The sequence below is a fragment of the Symphodus melops genome, assembly GCF_947650265.1.
Source record: "Symphodus melops genome assembly, chromosome: 1".
Classification (NCBI taxonomy): domain Eukaryota; kingdom Metazoa; phylum Chordata; class Actinopteri; order Labriformes; family Labridae; genus Symphodus; species Symphodus melops.
Window position 1 is genome coordinate 34960920 of NC_136691.1, and position 25936 is coordinate 34986855.

Consider the following 25936-nt stretch of genomic DNA (forward strand, 5'->3'; position numbering starts at 1 on the left):
TGTGGGACGCTTATCCCATCTGTGTGAAAAACAAAGAGCAGGACTAAGCAGACCTCTCAGCTGCTGTAAAGAGGATTAAGAAGGAATAAGTGAAATCACCTGTGTGGTGAAACTTTAAGGCCGATAAAAAAGCAACAAAAGCCCACAGAAACTGTCAATTTAGGTGTAATTATCACACTGCATGTTTTTTACAGCCTGCAAGGCTCGTTATAATCTAAAGATTACACTTTACTTTTGCTTCAGCATTTACAGTAAATTATGAGTCAGGGATTAAAGCAGATACAAATCATCTCTACATTTCTATTCCTGTGATTTCTGCGAGAAATACCTGAATTTGCAGGCGAAAAACCTGGAACGCAAAACACTGTACACAAGTGTGCTTTATATAGACATAAGTAATACTGTGTATAAAGTCAAAGCACAGAGAACATATTTGGAGGTAATATTTACTTTATTTATGTTAATTCAGTCTCAGCAGACATTTTGTTTAATGGTCCAAAGTAACGGAACGGTTTGTTCAGGTGCCCCATGTAGGAAGCACAGAGGTAAACAAAACAAGGAAACAAAGCGTAAACTGTGATTGAGAGTGTGGTCCGGTAACAGAAGCTGAGGGAGGACTGGAGGACTGGTCCCTGTACCAGTTATGAGGTCTGGAGGGAGGAGTTTATTCATCATGACCCTCATAGCCGCCAGGAAGGGCGTTCAGGTGTGCGTTGTGGAAAAGGCTGTGGTTGCCATCTCCCCAAGGGAAACGCTGTAATGAGAGAAAACAAATGAGATCAAAACGCTGATAATAACATTACTGAAATCAGTTCAGTACATGAACGGCTTCAAAAAGTCAGACCTTGGAGCGAATGCGAAGGTGGGAGTAAGGGACGAACTCCGGCTGTTCATGGGTGTGGCTTTGCTCTTTCAAGTACATGTTCAACATGCACACAGCAACACCGGGCAGAGCCACCACGAAGGTCAGGATCTTCCATGTCCTGGCTGGAAAACAGACTTATTATTAGACTTCAAAACAAAGCTGCGATGGGATCAGACAACAATAAAAAAACTGTTCACACTGGGGAAAAAAATCTGTTTTCTGTTTCGCCAAGTTCTTTCAAATCGGCCCCTCAACTAGTTTCACTTTGGAAAACATTACGCAGCACACGTGTTCCTGACGAGACTTTCTGCTACTTCACAAAAAAAAACATGATTTAAAACTATACCATGTAGTGTTGAAGTGTATCAAAGCTTAAAACAAACAGTCTTCAGTCTGATTTTTAGCCAAGAGCTGCCACAAGAAAGAGACGGAGCACGGAGGAGTGTGGTCCTGACGCTGTTCGGTGCACGTCATCCTTCACTCAACGTTCCCACAATTCCTGTCTCTCTCAACCTTCCCAGTCTATTAAAGGAAATACCCCCCTCTAAAGAACCTTTACTAAAACACCAATGTATTAGTGCAGGTAAAAAATAGAAATCTGTGGATATCGATGCCTGGGGTTTACATATGTTGCTGTGGTATTTAAACCGTTATCAATTTCATTTAATTACTAGAATCACATCCAAGATTAAAAACTTGTATTGTGGCATCCCTAACAAACTAGGAGCTCTTTCCCAAGACTTGAACATGTTCCTCAAGCTCCTCCGTTTTCATGCAGAGAAAATGTAAAGCATGAAAAAAAGCATGAATTGTTCCTTTAAAATGTGACTACATGTAAAACTATCCAGACTCTTATCACAGAGCTTTAGCCTCTCATCGGACAGTTCCTGCTGTCTTTGCTCTTTTTTATTTGCAATATGATACATCAGCGACGTTATCTTTCAATAAGTTTTCTGAAAAAGAGTCATAATCGTTCATAGGTCATGATGAAATAAAGATTATTAGGGGAGCTTTAATCGATCTCTGCTCATTGATCTCTCAGGTCAGGTGAACATAAAAAACGTAATATTCAATATATATATATATGGACATTCAACTAAAAGCTGTGTGACCTTTAAGCGATATGAACATCTCACTCTCTTATAATAATCAGTTTGTTTAAAGAAGACATTAAGTAATATCAACATTTAAGGTAGTCTTACTCCCAGCACCTAGTTATTGTGTCCCTGTTGTCTTATTAAAGAGGACATATTATACCCTTTTTCCACCTTTTCAAACAGTCCCCTATGGACTAAATGAAACATCTGTGCTGTGCTTTGGTCCAAATATAACATGAATCAAGCAGCAGAGGAGGTTTGTGACTCTGCAGAAACCTGCTCTCTCAGAACGCCCCGTTTTGGTGTGTGTCTCTTTAAATACAATGAGCCCCCTTAGTTTTCCATGTAAACAACCCTCCTCTGTTGAGACAATAAAAAATGGCGGACCTGCGCTAAAGTTTTACTCTAGTCTGGAGGTGGAGTTCATGAGAGGAGATATCCGAGGAGGGGAGGCTATGTTTCTATCCAGAATCAAACTTGTGATGTCACAAACTAAGAAAATGTAAAGAGTATTTTTCTCTGTGTGGTGAGACTTATACAGACCACAAACAAAGGACGAGATGGATTTAGCTTAAATGTTGTGCCACTCATGTTACCTAAATACATTTTCAAAAACTCTATAAAATGTTATTAATATGTCTGCTTTAATATGAATGAAAACCTCTTCCTGATGTGTGAACTGTTGAAACGTGTTATAAGGCGGTTGTCATTTACTGTGAAACTTCCCTCTTTACACCTTCATGTTGTTCTTGACTTGTTCGTGTCTCCAGCAGAGACTAACTTGAGGACAGAGACTAACTTGAGGACAGAGACCAGAGAGGTCTGGTTTCTTCAGTTTACAGGACAGAGGTACACTTGTGCAGCTCGCAGGCTAAAGTTTGAATGTTTAACCATTTCCATGCTTTATCCTGTTTTATTGACGCTGTTAAATGTGTTTTTATAAAGCTAGCTCAAGGATGATGAGCTAATGCTAACATAGCTCAACACAAGGTCACAGTCCAAACATCCCACGCTGTGTTAAAGATGATCAAACCAAACATGAGAGTTATTGTGAAGGGTTTATTACCTGCCTGCTCGCCGTGTCCGTGGGCAGCAGCAGAGAGCTGACGCTTGCTCTGGGTCAAAGAAGACCTCAGCAACGCCTGAGAGAGCCGTCCGAGAGCCGACATTTTAATTTCTGAGAGACACAGCGGCCGGAAGTGATTTGTACGGAGAGGTCACGTGGAAGACAGAAATACTCCACTGTGCCACCAAGAGGCGACACCGAAAACTGCAGGCAAACTTACCTCTACAACAGACTCTGAGGGCATCTTTAGGTCAACTTGTTTTGTCATTGTCATTCAACATCTTAATGATAATGAAAAGTTGCTGGAGCTGTGCGAAGTGCCCTCTTGCTTCAAAAGCTCCACCATCATCCCAGTCCCAACGAAACTTGCCATCACAGGACTCAAGGACTACAGACCCGTCGCCCTGACGTCAGTGGTCATGAAGTCCTTTGAGAGCCACCTGAAGGACGTCTCAGGCCCCCTGCTGGATAACATGCAGTTGTCCTGATTTATCTAACTGGTACCTCTGAATCACAAAATACACACTCTACTTTTTTGCTGCATGATAAATTAAATTGTGAAAATAATGCTGGTCAGCGCGGTAACCATGGTCACAAAAAACACAGATGAGATATCCCATGCTTCAGGATAGGTAGGAACTCAGAATAATGTACAAGCAAAACAAAAGTTATAGTTGTTAATCCCGTGATTTATAATCTGGCAGTTTTAAATCCTACAGCATTTGAGGGTTCATTGTGACATTCACTGATGCAAACTTATTTAACCTTTTTGACCCTAAGCATTAAAGTGTGGAGATCTGTTGCATGACTGCGTCCAACAAAATGTAAAACAATTTCCATCCAACAAAATTGTTCCTATTCAATAGTTCCCCACGTTGAGCCTAGGTCCAACAAAATGTGATTTTGTTCTCTAGACATGAAATACACACAACCAATGGATGAGACATTACAAGAAGTCACTGCTTTGCATACAGCTTAAAAGAAAAAGAAAGTTAAAAACAGAGAATTCAAAACATTGGATTCCACTTACAGATATGCAAATAGATTATTCAAAATGTACAATGGTAACTTAAAGGATTTTTAAAAAATCATTATGGTGCCTTCTAGATGATTCCCTTAGCATTGTCTTTACATTAGCATCTAAAAGAATATAAATGAAGCTCAGTAGAACAATCATGACAGTATAAAAGCTACATTTAAAAACAAGTGTTTCACTTTAAAAGGGGAGGACTTTCTGTGATAACATGGTCAGAGTCCAACGATAGAAATTCAGAGATAAACTGCTTGATGAAGGTAAGTGATAAATGTTCACTTTGTTAGCTGCACATTTCTGTTCTAGAAACTTCATCGTTGATTAAAACATTGATAGAAATATGTACATATGTGAATTAATAACTGTAATGCCTGCATACAAGGGATCGGGCACATATTTCTTTATGTGAATAATAAATCTTTAAAATTATGAATTACATTTAAAATAAAAAAAACCTTTTATTAAAGCTACATATCTTTTTCAATATATGTTAAGTAAAAAACATATAAGAGCAGAGTTTCCTTTTTATTTATTGAGCTGTTAATAGTTAACATATTAAGCCTGAAAACAAACATGGAGACTTGCTTTTCCTGTAATTTGTCCTTAAACCTGCTAACTGTATAGCCTGAACACTTTCATGTTGAACTATTAGCAGACCTACGTTTTAAAATGCAAATGAAAACAACATAATTAACTTTAAAAAATGTCTTCTCCAAAAGAATCTCGTCTCTGTCAGTGATGGAATCATACAGACCGTTTCAGTCGTCTGATAGCAGCTCTGTCTACGAGAGCGAGCTCGGAGTACCAATACCAAAAGGTATAAGATGTGTACATATGATTTCTCTTGATTGAATAAGATTGGCTGTCTCTCTGAAACATGGGAAATGTGTTTTATTTACAGGTTTGAAGAAAACAGTGGCTTATTTCCTGTATGGAGTCCTGCTGCTTCTGCTGTTGATTCTGCTGATGCTCACCGGGATCAAATGTATGATTGTAAAACCTGTCAGTGAAGTGTATCCATCAATACATTTTTCTTATATCAAAAATGACACGCTTTGTCTCTAATATTTAATAATGGTCTTATCTTAAAGTCTCCCTGTTAAACAAGGAAATCACTGATGTCAAATATCACCTCGAGAAAATCAGCAAAGCAGGAACCACTTCATCGTCTCACTCAGGTCAGACTGTGTTCTTTGTGTCTGGATGTAATGAAGCAGTCCTACATCTGATGTGATTCATTTGACTTTTTTTTGTGGTATCAAAAAATGAAGGTCAAGCAGCAGCAGTGCAGGATGTCGCCTTGGAGAAACTTGTTGCAGTGAGAGGTTAACACTTTAAAGTACAAACAGAAATCAGAGATTGTGTTTCCCTCTAACAGAATCATTCAACTTCTCCTAATAATCATTAAATCAGGATCATGCAGGGAGGGGTGGTCGTCTTTTCAGAGAAGTTGCTACCTACTGTCCACCACATCGTTGACCTGGAGCAGAGCAGAGGAGCAGTGCCGAACGCACAGAGGACACCTGGTGGTCCTGAATAATGTGGCGGAACTGGTGAGCTTAAAGTTGACACCAGATTGATTCCTTATTTAAACTTCAGTTGTCCTTCAGGCTCGACTATAAAGATATGTTTGACAATCATAGGCCGAGATTTACAAAGACCAACAAAGGCTTAAAAACAAATGAACCTGCTTTTTTCAAGGACCACATTTCACAAATAGTTGACATCCAGTACAACTATTGGATTGGACTTGTGGAAAGAGAAGAGGACCACTGGACCTGGGTGGATGGAACTGACTTCAGTACAACCCAAACGTAAGAGAAACTTTAAAGCACAAACAAATGGTAACACTGACTTATTACCCCTCCCCTCTCTCTTTCTGTGTTTAGTTTCTGGGATAAGGGTCAGCCTGACGACTGGGATTTCAGGGAGAACGGAGAGGACTGCGGGCAGCTTCATGCCTCTGTCATACGCAAACGCAAATTGTGGAATGATGCAGACTGTAGCCTGGCGTACAGATACATCTGTGAGAGCAGTGCATGAGAATCAGTTCAGCCATCAGAGCTGCTGCAGCCTCAGATATATCAACAAGCCTGATGTGTTCTGAAAAATGTGTCAAATTTAGACTGATGGAAAAAATGTTATTTTATTATTTTTTTATTTCTTTATTTGGAAGACTCAAGGTCCATTTGAAGGACATACAGCAACAGAGATTACATTACACAGAGGTTATTGATATAGATTATAATTTTCAGTAAAATCTGCATTTAAAAAACATGTTTGAGACTTTTACTGGGAAATAAAACCTAACAATGACTACAATGGCGCCTTTTGAAGTTGTTTTTCTACAAGATGCTCTCTCTTCTTCATGCTCCCCTCAGTTTATCTGCAGCGGTTACTAGGCAGATTGGCATTGCCTTCATTATAACCTGCCTTGGCGAAGCACATGGCTGCCTGTCTGTCACACTCACAGATGAAGCGCTCACAGGGACCGTTGTCATCTAAAGTATGGAAACAGAGAGAGAGAGATGTACAGTAGATGAGTTGTAGAAGACAGGAGGGAAAAGTAGAACACATAAAACTGAAGTTGCAGAGTGATAATGGTTAAAAGTTGCTATTGAGTTTGGAAGTTTCTTTAGACACTCACTTAGACAGGAGACGGTCTTGCTCTCCTCGTCACACCTGTAGCTGTATGATTCAGTGTAGGGGTTGTCGAAGATGGGCCAGCATTCATCATGCTGCATGGCCTCACTGAAACACTTGTCATGGATATAACAGCATCTAGGAAAGAGAGAGAGAAAGTGGATAATGACATGAAGGAACAGATGATAATTAAACAGTCCTAGACTAACCTTTTAAGTTTATGAATATCTCCAAATTAAAAAGAGAGGAAGAACAGAGCGGTTCCAGAATTACTTCTTCTCTCTAGACTATATCTCAGTAAACGTTAGAAAGACTCACACTAAATATTCTTCACCTCAGATGACATGGTGTCTTGAAAGTACAAACTGTCACAATCTTTGCACACTGAGCTTGCTATAAGAGGGTAAAACACAGGTTTTTTCTATTGTAAAGTTGTTGATTGACTTTTTAATTTGTTGAGTTGGGACATAGAAAGACAAGAATCAGAGCAGCACCAATGAAGCCATAAATAAAGACTTTTATTTGTTACCTGTCAAGTTCATCTACAGGTGTGCCTGAGCCTCCCAGCCCGCAGTAGCATCCATAGTCAGCAAAGTCCAGAACAGGCCAGCTGTCAGGCACAGTGCAGAGGATCATGGACCTGAACTGCCACAGAGCTCGGTAACCCAGCACTGAGAGGCAAACACTCAGTTATCATTAAACAGTTTTATTTTCAGTCAGAAGAGGAGATTTAATTTTCAGAGTACTCACGTGCTGGGAGGCTGATGAAGAGGATGAGGAAGGAGAGTATCAGACGCATCGTGCAGGTAGTGATTGTGAATGTAAATTTCAAGGTTTTTATTGACCACTGACCTTGACAGGTGACCGTTTTTGGCCAATTGCCAGTAGTCATGCTATCTCTTCCTCTTTAGGTCAAATTATGCAACATGTACAAGTATGAATTACGTAAATGTAGATGTGTGCAACACTATACAAACAAATACTGTATTATTATATGCAGTACACTTAAACACAACTCTAAACCAGAATGCAGTAAATATTTAGGTCAAGGTTTGTATGAAGTTATGTGATGTGGAGTTTTATTTCGTAAAAACTTAAAACAACCAGGCGGAGTAATGTGCTGTGAGAGTCATGGGAACTCAGGGAAGTGCAGGCTGTTGGCACAGCTGTGTGTACAAAAGTAAACACAAGTAAATACAGGGAAACACACGAACCGATTAGAAAGTGTCTCGTTATGGAAGTATTTTGTCAGGAGGATGAAAACAACATTTGAAAAGATCCCCAGAGTATTTCCTACAGGGTCCTATCCTGTGTGAATGACTCATAATAGGTCAGCAGACAAAAGAGACCACATTGTCATTTTGCTTTTTGGATGGAAGATTCGAATTTAATAAACTCCATGAGTCTTTATTTTTTTAAAAAATCAACTAATATATGGAGGAGGGTGAACAAGGTATCCGGTCAGCTCAAAGCTTGACTCGGGGAGAGGGCTTACCTTGCCTTGCATAGTTCCATGTGCTGCATCATTTAAACAACTGGGAAATGTATTCACAAGAATGGTTGTTTCTTACCCTTTTGATTATTTGCATCAATTAGAATGGTTGTTTCTTATCCTTTTGATGATTTATAAATAGAACGGAACCCTAGTTCCTCGAGAGTTTCCCGCAGTGAGACAGAATTTCTCGGTGCAGCCAGGGCCTGAAGGATATCATCTCTGCTTTTTGCGGATGATGTGGTCCTGTTGGCTCCAGCGTACACTGGGGTGGTCCGCTGCAGAGTGTGAGGCAGCTGGGACGAAGATCAGCACCTCTGAGGCCATGATTTTTTTTAGTTTGTGAAACTATCCTTATAACTCTTTAATGTCTTCTTTAATCTACCACAGTCAGTTTAATGTGTTTCTTTGATTTTTTCCCCCTGATTCATTTATTAATGTTTGTATTTGTCTGCCTCTCCAGCTTGTGTGGCCAGTGGTGCTCTGCTGCCCAAGGCCTTATGGCAGTTTCTGAACATGATGTGATGTGATGTGTTGAGCCAGACGTAAGCGCTCTAAAGTACAATGACTATGGCTGTTGGTGTGGTCTCGGGGGGTCAGGAACTCCTCTGGATGAACTGGACGAGTATGAAGCACATATTCTCAGGACTGTTTTTTTCTTCTTTTTTTAAGAGAAACTTGCAGCCTTATCAAACGTGCACCTTTATGTCCTGTAGGTGCTGTCGAGTTCACGATGAGTGCTATAAAACAAGCAGAAAGGCTCCTGGATGCACAGCTATTGTTGACCTTCCCTACGTCCTCATTTATGACTTCACCTGTTCAAATCAGCAAGTGACATGCCCAGGTAAGACTTATATAATTTAAACATATTTATACAAGAGAAATTACAAACCTTTCAATCTTGTGTTTGGTAAGAATTAGATATAAGGCTTCATTTAAATTCAGATTTGGTCATGTGAAGAAAACCTGGGTAATTAATCTAACACAGCTTCAACACAAACATGAAATGTTTTTTTTGTCACCCTATGTGTAGCAAAGTGCAGTTAGACAGCTATATATAGGTCTTACACAGCAGGCGATTAAGGTTTAATTTCCCGTTTGGAGATCCTGCACCACAGAAAAGTGCTCTCTCAGTATTTCCAAGACATGACACACTGCCATTTAGAGTAGCTGATGACACTAGTATCAAGTGTAAGTATGCTGCAGCTCTACATCCATTTCCTCTCTGTCTGCAGCCACCAACAATAAGTGCCAGGCTGCTGTGTGCGATTGTGATCGGGTGGCTGCTCACTGCTTTGCCCAGACCACATACAACCCCGACTACAAGAACGTGGATCCTAAAGTCCACTGCGTTGATTGAGTTACACAACAAACAACAACAAAATAATCACACAAGAAAACTTTGTGTTTCTACCATGTTTCTTAAAAACTTTTATTTCTTCAAAATGTTTTTTTAACATTTGATTAACAAGAAGTTTGATTTGGTAAAAAATAAAAGGCATTACTGGAAATAAAACAGAGTGAGACTCTCAATGATTGTATTTCTCTGTGTCCTTGTTTCTCTTTGCTCTCATATGCAGAGCTCGTGTAGCAGAGATTGCAGCTGCGTTTGTCTCATCACTACACCTTCATATTTTTCCATTAACTGTTTGTTTAAACTCCAGCTCACTTTAACATGGGAAGCCTCGCGTGGTGCTTTGGCTTCTTACCAACTTAACTGCAGGTTGCTTCAATATGCAAAGCCACACTTGGATTAGTTCAAAAGGTAAGTGTCTTTAAAGACAGATTTTCAGAGGTGACTAACTAAACTAAATATTGATGCAGGTTGAAAGAGGTAGGGATGAAATTATTACTGGCATGTTACTTTAGAGTTTTAGGCTGATCATAAGAACTGAAGCTTCAGACTTCAGTTGTGGCTGGATCCCACTGAAACAAACATTGTGAGGCAACTCACTAGAATATGGACAAGGTTTTTTAAAAACAAAGCTGAGATTACAGTATGATAAAAACCCCCAGAAATAATTAAAGTAGAAGCTGTGCACAACAACAGATGAATAATTCAGTCTCTGGCACTGCTGTGTGGGTCATATTGGTTTGTACTGGTGGCATACTTCTTGTGTGTTGCTCTGAGAACCATCACCCCGTCCTGACAGACAACAACAGGGAGTATGTAGTATGTATGTTTATTCATTCAAAAAACAATGAAGGAAAATAGACAATCTCCATAAACTTAAAAAAACACAATCTAACTATTATGACCAAAGGGCATAGGCTGACGTATTATGCCTAGTCCTGTACACAATTCAGGCAAAGTTCCTTCTATGAATTATACAAAAAATAAATACAGACCAACAGAAAAAGAAAGAAATAACAACAGCTGATAATTCTAACAACAATATACAGAAATACCATCAATTCACTCTATTCATTCCTGTTGTCGATATTTCCCTGGAATTATAAAATTAACCTGTCTTTTAACTATCCTCAAGTTCATGCATTTTTAAAAAAATGATTGTTCAGGTCATTCCATATCGTAACTCCTCTTACAGAAACACATATTTCTTTTATTATTTCTTTACTTGTGTCTTTTAAACAAAAAAAGTTCCTCTGAGCTCATACAGACTCTCTATGGGCTCAAACATGTTCTATATATATATATACATATATATACGGTGGAAGATTGCGATTATGTGCCTTGTACATCACCGCCAGTGTGTTAAGGTTGACAATATCTTAATTTTTTAATATAACTTACGTAAGGGAAGTAGGATTTGTTGGTGCATAAGGGTCAGCATGATTAACAATTCGGACAACCTTCTTTTGAAGTAAAAAAAAAAAAAGGGGTCAAACAAAAAATAACATTCAAAGAGCAATGCCAGGTGAGAGGGTCCGAACACTTGTCTCCTGGCCGGTGTCGTGGGTGGGGCGAAGCCAGGTGTTCATGCACAGGTCTGTCATCGAGCTAAAGAAGGAGAGGGGGTCCTGTGATCGAAGGCGTGGTAGTGGATCAACAAGGGGGCTGATGGTCATGCAGATATGTAAAGTGTACTGGGATTGAAAATGTTTTGTTGCATTTATGTATACTGAAGGGATACAAATAATTTAATTTATGTTGTTTGTTCTGTTCTGTTTGGTCTATCTAACTGTCATATTGTTTGCTTGTTTTGTTATGTTTAGGTGATGGTGTCTTTTTTTGTCAAAAAAATAAATAAAATAATAATAAAAAAATAGGGCCAATATTTGTTCTATAATTTTTTCCCCATAATTCAGCACCATAACTCAGATATGGAAGGACTAGGCAATTATGTTGTATAAAACGTGTCGTGAATTTTTGTCCAAGACTGATCTCATTTTGCCAATTATTCCAATATTTTTAACAAGTTTACAAGTTTTTACTCGAGAAAATGTATATGTGTCTACAGTGTGAGGTAGAGGATTAATAAAGTTTACTGATAAAGTGTTAAGATCTTATTTGAAAAATGTGCAAGGCATTTGTAGTTTACTGTTCAAACATTTAAACTGCAACATTTTAGATGTTGATGGAAAGAACAACAAGCCATTTTTCCAAATGAAGATAAAGGGAAAGTCCTTGATGTAAACAGGACGATTGAGACTAAAATCACTACAGTTTTTATTAAAAGCTCAACTTTGGGTTTGTGTCAATTTTGGTGCCCCCTTTGGACAAAGCAATACAACTCTGTCCTTTGTTTATCACATTGTATGAAAAATACAGCAGCAGTGGTTTGTGACCTTAAGAATAATTACAGTTTATAGAAATTGTGTTGCTGGTGGTCTTGTTTGTTTTTATACCACACGTATACTATAGGCATCAGTGTTGATTTCAGCCTGTTTCATAACCAGCTTAAAACTCCTCACAGGAGCTTTATTAAAAGGCGAAGCCATTGAGCACACACTTATTCACCTTCATGGTTAACAGCGTTATGTACATTCCTGATAGTTTGTCCAAAATCCATTTACTGTCCAAAATGTTTTTTTCTGACACACAGATGGAGTTGATCCTTAATTAAAATAATAATAAAATAAAATAAAATAGTGACATGCAATAGAGAGCTGTGTGCAATGGGAGAGTGCATACAGTCCATAAAGGTGATTGAGCATCTATCACGACCAGATAAAGAAACCCAAGCGCATGACTCGAGGGCAAAGGCAGTTTCAAAGCCCATCTATTCAGGCAGGCTTCAATACACAGTCAAAAACAATCCAGGCAAAGGTATCCAAAAAGAGAATGCACGGAGTGAGGGAAACACAGACACTATATACTTAAGGGGGTTGGAGTTAACAATACACAGGTGAGACACATCAGGTAATCAGCAGAGCGGGAAACACTGGGGGAAGGGCATGCAGCCAACAGACCTGAAACAAGACACAGGCACTTGTGCATGCCAGCCTTGTTGGTATACCGGTACTTCATCTTTTTCATTTATACACTTTACTGACTGTAGCCTCCTACGTTACAATTAGCTCCACCATGAACAAGGATTTCTGTGAGATTGGCCACAAAATAAGATCTGGCCTGAGATTGGTGTTCAAGATCTCAGGTGAAATCTTAAGTTGCTGATCAAGATCAACCTGCATTTTCCAGTCACTTGGACATCTAAGAGGGTGCTATCCACTCTTGCTGCTGGTTTAACTGGGCCCTATCCTGCTCTCACAAAGGGGGTATTGAATAGTTATTTGGATGTTAGGTGAGGGAGAGTGTTGATGGTGGATTACCTTCCTTCCAGAATGATTGCCAATTGTCTTAAGACTTGGTTATGCCTCCAGGTGTAATGGTCTTTGGACAGACTGGTTTTGCAGCCAGAGAGAATGTGCCTGAGAGTTGCTAGGGTTTGGCAGAGAGGGCATGCTGGATCTTCTCCAAATCACTGATTAAGTTTCTTAGGTGTAGGAAGAACATCGTAGGTGGCCCTGATGATGAAGCTGATTTGGCTTCCTTCCATCTCCAAGTCTCTCCGCATGAGCTTATGGTGCTCCAGATTTTCCCAGGCAGACCACTGACCCTGTTTGGCTTGTGACACAGCCTTTTTGTATCTCTCTGCTTCCTGTTGGTGCCAGTCCTCAGCAACTACCAGCTTTCTCCTCTCTGCAGGTGTTGCCTTGTGCCATGTCGGTCGACTTGTCCTGAGTCCAAACCCACCTCTTCCTTGTTGCACCTGTCCCGCTTTGTCTCCATACCTGAAAGCAGATTGTGCTTGCACTGCTGCCTCAGCTGGGGTCCACTTCTTCCCAGTTGCCAGTTCAGGAAGAGCTGTTCTTATGGCTGCATCTTGAGATGTCATGATCATTAGGGTCATGTTAAGCCTAACTTTGGTGCACTTGTACTCCTCAGTGAGGCTAGAGACCGACAGTTCCAGAGCACCGTGTCCACACAACTCGATGTTACTGAGGCAGTACGGTAGACAAAGCCACTTCTTGATGTATGCGCTGACTGTCCTCTCCAGCCTCTGAACTTTGGAGATTGGAAGCTCGTACACAGTAAGAAGCCACATAAAGCGGGGGAGCAACCCAAACTGCAGACATTACAGTTTCAACTTACCTGAAGTGGTGTCTTTTCAATACTTACCAGTCCTTTGATTGCATCTTACCTCAGTTGGTCGCATTGCTCAGTGTGTTTAAGGCTTGCTTTGTACCATACCATACCACATACCACATTTATTTATATAGCACTTTAAATACAACCAGCATTGTGCCAAAGTGCTTTACAATATATAAATACGACAATCGTCCAAGACTAGTCATACAAGATACAAAACCACAAAATATCAAATACTCATCATGAAACTGTTGGGAAGGCCAGAGTGGATAAATGAGATTTGAGGCGTGTCTTAAAGACCTGAAGGTTAGGAGCTTGTCTTATACTCAGGGGTAGATTGTTCCAGAGCCTAGGGGCTGCCACAGAAAAGGCCCGGCTGCCTCTGAGCTTCCGCCTGGTTGTACCACCGCCCTAGGCTCTTGACTGGCAATTCTGATACAAGTGAAATGGGTGTTTTTATCTGGAAACTCTGGTCAGCAAGCTTTTCTTTGATGACGGATATGCTACTGGATTTGCTGGGTTTCAATTTCATCCTTGTCCATGAAATGTTGGAATTAAGCTAGATGAGTTGTTGAAGACAGGAGTGAAAAGTAGAACGCATAAAACTGAAGTTGCAGAGTGTTGTGTTTCCCAAAATGTAAGAACAGCTTTTTCCTCCAGAGGCTGGTAACCCAGCACTGTGAGGCAAAAACTCAGAGTTATCATTGGAAAGTTTTCTTTTCCGTCAGAAGAGGAGATTTATTTTTAGTCACGTGCTGGGAGGCTGATGAAGAGGATGAGGAAGGAGAGTATCAGATGCATTGTACAGGTAGTGATTTTGAATGTAAATTTTCAGTGGTCAATTTTTATTGACCACTGAGCTTGACAGGCGTTTTTGGCCAATTGCTAGTAGTCATGATATCTCTTCCATTTTAGGTCAACTTTTACAACATGTACAAGCATGAATTACATATAATGTAGAGAGGTTAGAGAGGTTGTGCTAATGTACAACACTATACAAACAAATATGCAGTACATGTAAAAGTAAGTAAAAAGTAAACGTTTATTTATATAGCACCTTTCAAGAGCATAAAAACGTCACTAAGTGCTTCACAATCAGAAAAACAAGAACACAGTGCATACAAAACAATCACAATAAAAATACAGAGACAGATTAGACGGAGGCACGTTTGAACAGATAGGTCTTCAGCTGCTTTTTTAAAAATGTCCATAGAGGTCAGGCCTCTCAGAACACAACTCAAAAACCAGAATGCAGTAAATATGTAGGATAATATTTGTATCAAGTTATGTGATATGTAGTTTTATTCTGTAAAAACTTAAACCAACCAGGTGGAGTAATGTACTTGTGTCATGGGAACTCAGGGAAGTTCAGGCTGTTGGCACAGCTGTGCGTATACAAATACAGGAGAACACACAAACCGATTAGAAAGTGTCTTATTAAGGAAATGTATTTATAAAGTATTTTAGGAGGGTTAAAGCAACATTTAAAAAGACCAACAGAGTATTTAAATATAGATCCTATCCTGTGTGAATGAGTCGTACTAAGACAATAGGATACAATGCAATATGAAACGATAAAGTATAGTGCAGTAGGAAATCACAAAGCACTGTATAGTTGGACGCGATAAGATAAAGTGCAGTAAGATATGATAGTATACTACAGACTACGGTTTGGTAGGATACATTATGACAATATACAGTACAGTAGGTTGAGATATAATGCAATACTGTTTGATAAAATAAAATATGATAGGACAAGATGCGTTACGGTTGATTGGATACGATGTGATGTGATACAACACTGTATAAACCTGTATGGTCCATGAATGCATCATGTGTCTTGCGTTATTAGGCCGACAATGTGAAGTGACATTCACTTTTGTAGAAGAAAAAGAGTAGCTTTTGGAGTTTACTATGTGTTTCTTGTTTTAATTTAAGGTGAAATTGAAGATGAAGAAAATTTCAATTAAATTAAAAAGTTAAGCCTTTTTTAAAAAAACAAAAAAACTATTTGAATCTTAAAATGTCTTGTCTTGCTTTCAACTGTTTTTTTTTTGCAATTGTATTTTATCAAGTTTTAACCCTTGTAGCTGAAAGTCTTTGATAAATGTTGAATAAAACTAGACTTTAAAGGAGTTAATTTAAGCTGCCACCCTCATCTTATCTCTGCTGTTCTGCCACCTACTATAAGAACTGCACCCGTTCAATTTCTGCTCTTCTGACTGCAGCCATGACTCTCACAGGTCGTCTGTCCCTGCTACTTCTCACTGGTAAGAGTAAAAAATACCCAGTAAATAAAAATATATATCGTCTTCATTTAACTCTGACAGTAAATATGTCATCTGAGTGTAAGCTGTTTGTGAAACTATCCTTATAACTCTTTGTCTTCTTTAATCTACCACAGTCAGTTTAATGTGTTTCTTTCGAGGTGATTTTTTTCCCCTGATTCATTAATTAATGTTTGTATTTGTCTGCATCTCCAGTTTGTGTGGCCAGTGGTGCTCTGCTGCCCAAGGCCTTATGGCAGTTTGGGAGCATGATCCAGTGTGTTCAGCCGGACGTAAGCGCCCTGAAGTACAATGACTATGGCTGTTGGTGTGGTCTCGGGGGGTCAGGAACTCCTCTGGATGAACTGGACGAGTATGAAGCACATATTCTCAGGACTGTTTTTTTCTTCTTTTTTTAAGAGAAACTTGCAGCCTTATCAAACGTGCACCTTTATGTCCTGTAGGTGCTGTCGAGTTCACGATGAGTGCTATAAAACAAGCAGAAAGGCTCCTGGATGCACAGCTATTGTTGACCTTCCCTACGTCCTCATTTATGACTTCACCTGTTCAAATCAGCAAGTGACATGCCCAGGTAAGACTTATATAATTTAAACATATTTATACAAGAGAAATTACAAACCTTTCAATCTTGTGTTTGGTAAGAATTAGATAAAAGGCTTCATTTAAATTCAGATTTGGTCATGTGAAGAAAACCTGGGTAATTAATCTAACACAGCTTCAACACAAACATGAAATGTTTTTTTTGTCACCCTATGTGTAGCAAAGTGCAGTTAGACAGCTATATATAGGTCTTACACAGCAGGCGATTAAGGTTTAATTTCCCGTTTGGAGATCCTGCACCACAGAAAAGTGCTCTCTCAGTATTTCCAAGACATGACACACTGCCATTTAGAGTAGCTGATGACACTAGTATCAAGTGTAAGTATGCTGCAGCTCTACATCCATTTCCTCTCTGTCTGCAGCCACCAACAATAAGTGCCAGGCTGCTGTGTGCGATTGTGATCGGGTGGCTGCTCACTGCTTTGCCCAGACCACATACAACCCCGACTACAAGAACGTGGATCCTAAAGTCCACTGCGTTGATTGAGTTACACAACAAACAACAACAAAATAATCACACAAGAAAACTTTGTGTTTCTACCATGTTTCTTAAAAACTTTTATTTCTTCAAAATGTTTTTTTAACATTTGATTAACAAGAAGTTTGATTTGGTAAAAAATAAAAGGCATTACTGGGAATAAAACAGAGTGAGACTCTCAATGATTGTATTTCTCTGTGTCCTTGTTTCTCTTTGCTCTCATATGCAGAGCTCGTGTAGCAGAGATTGCAGCTGCGTTTGTCTCATCACTACACCTTCATATTTTTCCATTAACTGTTTGTTTAAACTCCAGCTCACTTTAACATGGGAAGCCTCACGTGGTGCTTTGGCTTCTTACCAACTTAACTGCAGGTCACTTCAATATGCAAAGCCACACTTGGATTAGTTCAAAAGGTAAGTGTCTTTAAAGACAGATTTTCAGATGTGAACTGTGTGTTTGGTCCCTTCATCAACTAAATATTGATGCAGGTTGAAAGAGGTAGGGATGAAATTATTACTGGCATGTTACTTTAGAGTTTTAGGCTGATCATAAGAACTGAAGCTTCAGACTTCAGTTGTGGCTGGATCCCACTGAAACAAACATTGTGAGGCAACTCACTAGAATATGGACAAGGTTTTTTAAAAACAAAGCTGAGATTACAGTATGATAAAAAACAGAAACAATTAAAGTAGAAGCTGTGCACAACAACAGATGAATAATTCAGTCTCTGGCACTGCTGTGTGGGTCATATTGGTTTGTACAGAAGAGTGGTGACATATTTCTTCTTGTATCTGTGTGTTGCACTGAGAACCATCACCCCGTCCTGAAAGACAATAACAGGGAGGATTAATAAAGTTTACAGATAAAGTTTTAAGATCGTATTTGAAAAATGTTTAAATTATTTGTAGTTTACTGTTCAAACATTTAAACTACAGCATTTTAGATGTAGATAGAAAGAATAACAAGCCATTTTTTACAATTGAAAATAAAGGAAAAGTCGTTGCTATAAACAGGATGATTGAGACGTCTCTCAATCATCTCTCTCTACACAATCTCTACAGTTTTTAGTAAAAGCTCTTGTGAGCAACTTTAGGTTTGTGTCAATTTTGGCGCCCCCTGTGGACAAAGCACTGCAACTCTGTCCTTTACATCTGTAAGTTTATCACTTACACGTGTAAGCTGTTTAACATACAATATGAAAAATACAGCAGCAGTGGTTTATGACCTTAAGAATATCTACAGTTTATAGAAATTGTGTTGCTGGTGGTCTTGTTTGTTTTTAAACCTCAAGTATACAATAGGCATCAGTGTGGATTTCAGCCTGTTTCATAACCAGCTAAAAACTCCTCACAGGAGCTTTATTAAAAGGTGAAGCCATTGAGCACTCGTTTATTCCCCTTGATAGTTAACTTGATGTACATTCCTGATAGTTTGTTTAAAATCCATTTATTGTTGTCCAAAATGTTTTGCCTTACACACACATGGAGTTGATCCTTAATTTCCTCCTCAGTACAATATAAAAAACAAAATAGTGACATGCAATAGAGAGCTGTGTTACCTTAATGGAGAGTGCATACAGGTGATTGAGCATCACATGGTTGGGCTCTGGAAGCAGCGTCGGGTCACACTGATGAAGATTCAGAGGGAGAATTTGATTTAAATGCACACTGTGGTAAAAGTTACTAAGAATGTGATGGGTTGAATAATATAAATGTCCCTAAAGCTGAATCTATCAACAGACTGGATAATATTAACGCAGCATATCACGGCCGTGGTTCTAATCTAACAGACAACACTGAGACTCTGTGCAGGCTGAAAGATAGACAATTTAATGTTCAGTGTGGAGACATTATATACCGTTCAACAGATGTCATAAATTCCTTCCCACTTTGGATATTTCTATACATGGTCTGGAGAATCACATCACCTTTACCCTTACAATGTCAAACCTCTATTTGAAGAACAATTCCTCATTCCACTGTCAACTGAGGCCATACATTTATACTTTTGGAATACCTCTAATGACATGCTTCTCTTCAAATATGGTCATAGCTTCTCAGAATAGAACATAGTCTGCTAACAGTAAAGTCACCTCTACAAAGTGTAACCAAACTGAACGTATTCACAGAAATTCAGAATGCATGTGTGCCAGCTTCATAACTGTACTACTTACAGAGACACCTGTGTCCTTGTTGAGCAGCACCTGCAGCAGGTGTGGAGGTAGGAAGGGAGGACTTTTGATCTTGTCTTCTGATTTGGTAATATATGCATCCTGTTGGTACGGGCCAGGAGGGGAGCTGGACAAGTCTGGGAATTATCACAGGACACAAATGTAATACTTAAGGTATGCTAATTATTAAGGTAAACACGACAGATTACTTTGAGGCCAAAACTCAAATGGTTCATTTTCCTCCAGAGAATTAATATAGAAAATGTCACAAACAAGTGCCTTGCACTCATATGCCCTCTGGTGTTTGTGTAAGATATCATTTTTTAAACAATATCAAGGCAGTCTAAAAATAGTCTTTGATGAATAAATGCAGGTGTCACTACCTGAGATATCTGCCGTTTCCTGTGAGTCGATCCTGAGGGCATCAAAGACCTCAAAGTCCGTTGTCTTCACGTTGATGACATTATTAACAGTTCCAGTCTTCGACGTCGTCACTGCCTGAGAGCGGGAGGTAACACACAACTGAGTGTAGAGCAGACATTTGCGCCGACTTGAAAGCATAAAGAATAGTTTGGCGAGATATTCTTCAAAGGCAAATTTAAAAAAAAAAAAAACTTTCACTCACCCCAGTAGGATCCAAAGTCCACTGACCGTCTACACAGAATTTGTACTGGTGTTCCCCCTCAGGCAGGTCCACAATCGCAACAAAGTTCTTCTGACTGCATTGAAGAGACAACCATGAGTGATATTTGAATCTACACAGATCCTTCAGTGTTTTTAGATACCCTGCATACATCACACCACCTTCTATTGAGAGGGATCTTTGTGGCCCAGTTGTTAAATGAGCCTGACACAAAGACATCTTTTGCAGATCCCGTCCACCTGAACACAGTGGGTCTGGCCTGTGTTGGACTTTTGGTGTCGCTCTCCAGATCCTGTTGCCAGGCCAGAAACTCCTGTATTTCCTGCGGAGCCTGGAGAGAGTGATATCAATGAATTGTTGCCATGTTAATGAGAGCACCGTCGGCCTCGGTCTCTTTAACCCAACACACTTCCTGAACGAATGACAAGCTGAGGAGGAACTGCAGAGACACCTACTTGTGATTTGGTATGTGTGGTTTCTTTTTCTTGCAACCTTCAAAACTAGATATGTTTATGAATCTGTTACTGTAGGGGGTTCTGGAGGATCATAGGCAACAGCCGCCATGCTGGAAAAGCTGTCTCACTCTTACTTTCAGGGTGCACTCACACTAGGAAAGTCTTGCTGTACTGTGCTTTAGCATGATTGTCCGCTCTCCCCCTCTGGCCCACTCTCACACTGCTCCAGAGCTGACCGGGCCTGAGCATGGTTACTTCTTTTATATAATGTCTTAACATGATCATGACACGTGCTTAGTTTACAAAATAGTCAGACTCAAGAAAAAATAAAAAGGGACTCGCTATCAGGTCCGTGTTCGCACATCAGGGAAAGACACGACCAAGAGAGCTATTTTACAGACCTCGTGTCTTATTTTGAGTCATTTTCGTCAGATCCAGTCAGAACTCTTCATAATGAAGGCTACGACGTTGTGTACTCGTGTGCTTGTGCTCGTGCTGAAGCATACCTCTTCCAGGCGTGCCAGGGCCAAGGAAGTGAACCGTGCTTGATCACACATCTGGACTTTTTGGAGTAAAGCGAGCTTAGGTACGGTAGAGCTGAGGCGGGTTTTAAGCCTCTTGACGAACCATTACATCGCACCCACCTGTCAATCAGGGCAGCTACAAGCCTAACTATGGAATAACACTCACCACTTAAAAAAAATAATCAACCCTCGTACAGTGTGTGCCCATGAGTACAATAACTAATCAGAACTATTTTGTTTTTTTGGGCCAGGTTAATTTCTACTGTAAAAATGGGCTTTTTTGGCTGTGGTGTGTAAGTGACTTCCAGGTTTCTGCAGCCAGCCTCAAGTGGACACCCAAAGTACTGCAGGATTTTGCACTTCTGCATTGGATTCATTTTTCAAGACCGGAGGTTGCAGCTTGGTCCATACAGATGCATCATATTAGAAAGTATGATATTAAATTCACATGACATTAATTTATGAGGTCAGTTTAGCATTTTTCTTTCTTAGAGAGGTTGTGCCAACTTTCCTTTTCTGGGATGCATCTGTCTGTAGTTCTATATTCATTGGACGGTTCCAGTGATTCAGAGAAGTCATCTATAACTCAATCGATAAACTCATGATACTTACATCAATCCTAGGTATGTTGGAGATGGGGTATAAAATAGAAGTATGATATTATCTTAAGCACAGCCAAAGATGTGAGAGTAGCATGTTATTATTGAAAGACAGTCTGTTTCTGGTATGATAGCATACATTTCCACTCTGCACTTGTTATGGTACCTTTGGGTCTTCCCTCTGAAAAAGGTCTGCATCCTCGGTGCTGTCCATCAAGATGTTGGGTCGAGCCTCCTTCCCGCCCTGACCTCCACCGGAGCCCCGGTCACTGCTGCTGTTCCCCATCCTGCTGCTGCTGCTGGCTGCAAACACTGAAACACACAACAAAGAACACACAACACACAGGGTCCAGTCAGCATCTCCTCACAGCCTGCAGCACGCAGGCTACAACACATAGGACCCTAATCCATTCACCAGGGCCCCTTATGTCAGATGGTATTTATTTATTTGAGTTATGTATGGAGAAGGCTTATTGTATGGTATGTATTCATTAATCAACATTTGTAGCTATCTGTTCCAAAAGAGCAAAATGGTGATTGTTTTGACGTTTCGCTTCAGGCTACACAGCAGCAGTATGAGCATGCAGACTGTAATGATAACTACACTTACCAAAAAGGCTCAGCGAAGGTTGGATGGATGCTTTCTTATCACACCGGGGTCTCTACTCTGGTGTACATCTGACCGAGGTCCTTAAAACGGCTCGTGCTATTTATCGTCGTTGTTTCCGTCTTTGACCTGCAGAAGTTTCCCTCGAAGCCGGCTTTCACCTTCCTCCAGATGAAACACGCAGAAACAGCCTTGTTAATATGTGCACGCTCTTTCTGTCTTCTTCCTCTGACTAAATAGTCTCTGTTTACCTCCCTGAGCTCAGTCGAGTTTTCGTCTTTTAGTGGCAACAATGTTTGTGTCTCGTGAAACAAAACACACCTCTTCCGCCTCCTGTCCTCGAGCTCAGGGAGAGTTTTCAATTTAACCCGATGGACGCCGAATAACCTGAGAAAACCATAGACTGTAAAAATAAAGAAAAAAGGGAAAACACGAGCAGAGGACGTGAAGGAAAACATACACATGTCAGGCCAAGAGTTTTAATGCGGGGAGATTAAAGCCTACTGATGTTTAATTATAGAGAGAAAACGATGTTCAATTTCTTTAACGTTTTTAAAATGCCTTTATGTCTCACTGCTCCCAAAGGGGGAAAAAATATTTTTTTTTGTAAGAATACATAATACATATATTAATACATATATTTTTAAATTACTTACTTGAAAAAATGAGCAGAGATAAAAAGTTCCCTTTTGTCCACTTGGGGCGCCAAAATCAACTTAAACCGGAAGTTCCTGACAGACGCTTCAAATATTAAAAATTGTTTTTATGCTTTCCTATCCAAGTTTTATTCCCAGCGTGGCATTTGACCTTGAAGTAGGTAACTAGCTAAAATATTAGTGGCAATATCAATGGCAATTAGAAATGTGTAATATATAGACATGCTTAAAAATAATTTAATATCAGTGGTAACCAACTCATCCTAATAGTAGCTTTGAATCATACGTAAAAGTTAGACAAATAACAGAAAAGAAAGTTTGAAAAAAATAAAAAAATAATAAGACATCTTTGTTAAATTTATCCTATAGATTCAAACTCTAGGCTATTTATCATGAAATCTTCAAACTTCTCTTTATTTTTGCTTCATGATGACGTGTCCCTTGTCCAGATACATGTTGATACTGGTCACAAATAGTTGCTGCTTCATTTAAAAAAGTCAAAAGTATCACAAGCTGGCAATGACCAGCCAAGGCATTCTGTCAGAAAAGCTTATGATCAATTGTCTCTGACATATGATGGAGAATATATTTGAATGTTCTCATTGGTTCATAAATCTGTGTGGTTTTTTTGATAGGCCTGGTAGGACTCCTCACAGCTTTATAAATTCCCTGCTGTTCAGCAAAAACAGGTCCATTGGAGCTTTCTCACAGATATTCTGTTTCAAGAGATTCACATGTCAAAAGTCTGTGAGTGTAAACACTAAGGTAACATCTGAGTCATCAGTATTTCACTGCTAGGAAAGGTTGTCCTTTTCCTTCAGGGTTGGAGAGAAGAACTACAATATGTGTATTTACTGTTTCAGTCAGTGTTATTTATCAGACCAAAATCAATCAGTTTAGATCCCTCTTGGTCTGTCATTACAAAACTTCAGTCATACATTTCCATTATTAATTATTGTTTTTAAATCAACATTTCACAAAGAAATGTGTCACCTGTTTCCCTGTTTCCCAACAGTATTGAAATACTGTATATATATATATATATATATACACACACACATATATATAAACAGTATTTCAATTTGAAAACAAGTATTTCTACCTTCTGAGTGTACAGTTTATCCTCTGTTCTGAAGCTGTATGATGTTTCACAAAGTGACGTAGCCCATTATAGACCTTCAGATGAACACATGTTCCTCTTATGATCAAGTTTAATAGACCTGTGCTTAGTCATTCCTTTAACCTTGCAATAACAACATTTCAATCAGGAGAGACAAGTGATATTAAGAATGAATTTATTACAGTGAAAAAGTGATTGACAGAATGAGATTTGACAGAATGTTTTGGCGCTTGGACTCTATGGGGTGGAAGATGCGATTTAGTGATGAAGTCCTGCTCGTCATTAGGATAGATCCCCCCATGGAGTCCAGACCCTGGTGGTGGATGATTTGATGAGACCGAGTTGGAGAAGAATTGATGGGAGTTGACTCTGCTCCTGAAGATGGCGGCGATGGGGAGGTGGAGGGGCGCACGAAGCCAGCTTGAAAGAACTAGGGAAGAAAAAGGATCATATTTAAAAGGAGATGAACGATGATAGGCCGAAAACGAAGGAGGAACGCTGCGCCATTGGTTAGATGAGGTCCGGTGACAGAACAGCTGATTAACCCACGGACGGCCCAAACTGACAGCTCGAAAATGACAGCGTGAAAAGAGTGACTGAGAAACCTGATTGTGGATCACTTAAAGTCTTCCTTACTGAACTTTCGCTAAGCTTCATTTTATCCACATTATCTGTTCCGGGGTAAAGTGAGTCACCACCGCTCGTACAAAACCACCACACAGAGCTGTGGATATCTGCAGGATCTTATTTTGCCTCTTAGAGCTGATCTCTGTGGAACAGTTTGACCTCTATTTAACCTTCAATAGGTTGCATAACAAGCTGTGGAGGAAAAACTATACACAACAAAACGATTACTTCTTCATTGTGTTTCTTTTTTTCTTAAGTACAAAATAAAACATACGTACAAAATAACGATCTGACTAAGTTTCTTCATTGTAAGTCTTCCTCGTAGCTCTTTTGGCCTTCAAGATGAGTAATGTGAATCTTACTGAGGCAGCACCACTGATTATCACTTCTTAGGACGTTTGACCCATTTGTATATGTGTCTCTGTCAGGACTCTTTGCTGAACATTTTAAAGGGATTGATCCTCTGTATTGGTTTGCATGTAGAGTACAAATCTCCTCCTGTTCCTGCCTCTATTATTAGCTCTGATTAATATATATATTGAAGCCAGTTCCATCAACTCTAGTCCTATAGTTACATCAATGTGACACAACGCCTTCTCGAAACACAAAACTCAATGTGGTAGTAATTAGTACTTAAGCAGAAGCAAATGAGTACATAATGTATTTCCAAATAATTAAAAATGCACCAACTTAGAACAAATGTACATTAATACAAATGTTAAAGGTGCACTTTTTAGTTATGGTAGAGAAATGTGAAAGATGGAGAAGTGTACAGATTCTGTGGCATATGTTCATAACTCTTTACACAAACTGTCCTCAGAGGAACATTTGGTCCCTGTAACACTGTTGAAGATAAAATGCTACGAGAGGAGTTATGGTGGGGGGCCGCAACAGTGAAACTGTAACTCTCCTGGTAGCTTTTTTTTAGCTCCAAACTGTGTTTGGGGACTCATTTTTTCTTTAAGTAAAGTTTGTGTAGTTAGTTTCACCTTCAAATATCCAAAGTGCACCTTTAAAGTTAAATGCTGAGAAAGGCTTTTTAAAGATGGCGGTTTTGTCATGAAGAATGCTATGCTTTTAAATAACTAGATTTAATGGAAACATAAGTAAAGGTATCTCACCAGTGCCTTAAAATCAAAAGTTAATAGGTTTCAACATCTTCACGTAGGTTACATCAGAGATCTGAACTTTAAGTTTGGCTTAACTCACCACAAAAACAACGTCAGAGGGACACGCCAAGCTGAACAAGGTGATATATACTGTACTGTAGGTCTCCCCTCAGATTCAAGAGCCTCTGGATTCTTCAGGACCTCAGAGGACCAGCCCAGAGAGGCCTTGGTGTTCATGAGCATCTCACTTAAGGTAGCAGAGGGGCGAGGAAGTAGAGCTGGGACTCTGGGAGAGGTGGTGGTGAGGGA

The 25936-nt window shown here is 39.6% G+C and overlaps 6 protein-coding genes across 6 annotated transcripts; 3 read left to right on the top strand and 3 right to left on the bottom strand.

Moving 5' to 3' along the window:
* Positions 1-415: 415 nt before the first annotated feature.
* On the bottom strand, positions 416-3174 carry cox6a1 (cytochrome c oxidase subunit 6A1). Its single transcript, XM_079358284.1, has 3 exons — positions 3029-3174; positions 845-987; positions 416-754 (listed from the first exon to the last, which is right to left on the bottom strand). The coding sequence occupies exons 1-3, from the start codon at positions 3129-3131 to the stop codon at positions 665-667; spliced, it is 336 nt and encodes a 111-aa protein (XP_079214410.1). The 5' UTR covers positions 3132-3174; the 3' UTR covers positions 416-664.
* A 1095-nt stretch (positions 3175-4269) lies between these two features.
* LOC306829583 (C-type lectin domain family 4 member E-like) lies at positions 4270-6383 on the top strand. Its single transcript, XM_079352672.1, has 8 exons — positions 4270-4321; positions 4781-4878; positions 4963-5046; positions 5153-5239; positions 5333-5386; positions 5475-5614; positions 5763-5875; positions 5951-6383. Exons 2-8 carry the CDS (start codon positions 4800-4802, stop codon positions 6102-6104), a joined length of 711 nt encoding a protein of 236 aa, XP_079208798.1. The 5' UTR covers positions 4270-4321; positions 4781-4799; the 3' UTR covers positions 6105-6383.
* LOC306829590 (phospholipase A2-like) lies at positions 6377-7340 on the bottom strand (the record flags this gene model as incomplete). The annotated part of the gene is made up of 3 exons (XM_079352684.1): positions 6377-6562; positions 6709-6842; positions 7234-7340. 3 exons carry the CDS (start codon positions 7338-7340, stop codon positions 6444-6446), a joined length of 360 nt encoding a protein of 119 aa, XP_079208810.1. The 3' UTR covers positions 6377-6443.
* A 798-nt stretch (positions 7341-8138) lies between these two features.
* On the top strand, positions 8139-9712 carry LOC306830696 (acidic phospholipase A2 1-like; the record flags this gene model as incomplete). The annotated part of the gene is made up of 4 exons (XM_079354309.1): positions 8139-8157; positions 8740-8821; positions 8913-9040; positions 9432-9712. The coding sequence occupies 4 exons, from the start codon at positions 8139-8141 to the stop codon at positions 9554-9556; spliced, it is 354 nt and encodes a 117-aa protein (XP_079210435.1). The 3' UTR covers positions 9557-9712.
* Positions 9713-12700: 2988 nt separating this feature from the next.
* LOC306835471 (phospholipase A2-like) lies at positions 12701-17129 on the top strand. Its single transcript, XM_079362024.1, has 5 exons — positions 12701-12755; positions 15979-16020; positions 16234-16390; positions 16482-16609; positions 17001-17129. Exons 2-5 carry the CDS (start codon positions 15981-15983, stop codon positions 17123-17125), a joined length of 450 nt encoding a protein of 149 aa, XP_079218150.1. The 5' UTR covers positions 12701-12755; positions 15979-15980; the 3' UTR covers positions 17126-17129.
* Positions 17130-17183: 54 nt separating this feature from the next.
* Positions 17184-22574, bottom strand: prkab1b (protein kinase, AMP-activated, beta 1 non-catalytic subunit, b). The gene is made up of 8 exons (XM_079362006.1): positions 22119-22574; positions 21675-21820; positions 20092-20261; positions 19913-20006; positions 19671-19785; positions 19291-19424; positions 18676-18744; positions 17184-17940 (listed from the first exon to the last, which is right to left on the bottom strand). The coding sequence occupies exons 2-8, from the start codon at positions 21792-21794 to the stop codon at positions 17863-17865; spliced, it is 780 nt and encodes a 259-aa protein (XP_079218132.1). The 5' UTR covers positions 21795-21820; positions 22119-22574; the 3' UTR covers positions 17184-17862.
* Between the last annotated feature and the right edge of the window lie 3362 nt (positions 22575-25936).

Excerpts from the sequence above, each read along its gene's own strand:
- LOC306835471 (XM_079362024.1), top strand. The coding sequence starts at position 15,981 with ATGACTCTCACAGGTCGTCTGTCCCTGCTACTTCTCACTG. Across the intron at positions 16,021-16,233 it reads GTCCCTGCTACTTCTCACTG|TTTGTGTGGCCAGTGGTGCT; the intron begins GTAAGAGTAAAA and ends CTGCATCTCCAG. Across the intron at positions 16,391-16,481 it reads CCTCTGGATGAACTGGACGA|GTGCTGTCGAGTTCACGATG; the intron begins GTATGAAGCACA and ends TATGTCCTGTAG.
- cox6a1 (XM_079358284.1), bottom strand. The coding sequence starts at position 3,131 with ATGTCGGCTCTCGGACGGCTCTCTCAGGCGTTGCTGAGGTCTTCTTTG. Across the intron at positions 988-3,028 it reads CGGACACGGCGAGCAGGCAG|CCAGGACATGGAAGATCCTG; the intron begins GTAATAAACCCT and ends TCTGTTTTCCAG. Across the intron at positions 755-844 it reads ACCTTCGCATTCGCTCCAAG|CGTTTCCCTTGGGGAGATGG; the intron begins GTCTGACTTTTT and ends CTCTCATTACAG.
- prkab1b (XM_079362006.1), bottom strand. The coding sequence starts at position 21,794 with ATGGGGAACAGCAGCAGTGACCGGGGCTCCGGTGGAGGTCAGGGCGGG. Across the intron at positions 19,786-19,912 it reads GGACTTTGGATCCTACTGGG|GCAGTGACGACGTCGAAGAC; the intron begins GTGAGTGAAAGT and ends TCCCGCTCTCAG. Across the intron at positions 17,941-18,675 it reads TGTATGCACTCTCCATTAAG|GACGGGGTGATGGTTCTCAG; the intron begins GTAACACAGCTC and ends ATTGTCTTTCAG.
- LOC306829583 (XM_079352672.1), top strand. The coding sequence starts at position 4,800 with ATGGAATCATACAGACCGTTTCAGTCGTCTGATAGCAGCTCTGTCTAC. Across the intron at positions 5,240-5,332 it reads CACTTCATCGTCTCACTCAG|GTCAAGCAGCAGCAGTGCAG; the intron begins GTCAGACTGTGT and ends CAAAAAATGAAG. Across the intron at positions 5,876-5,950 it reads GACTTCAGTACAACCCAAAC|TTTCTGGGATAAGGGTCAGC; the intron begins GTAAGAGAAACT and ends TTCTGTGTTTAG.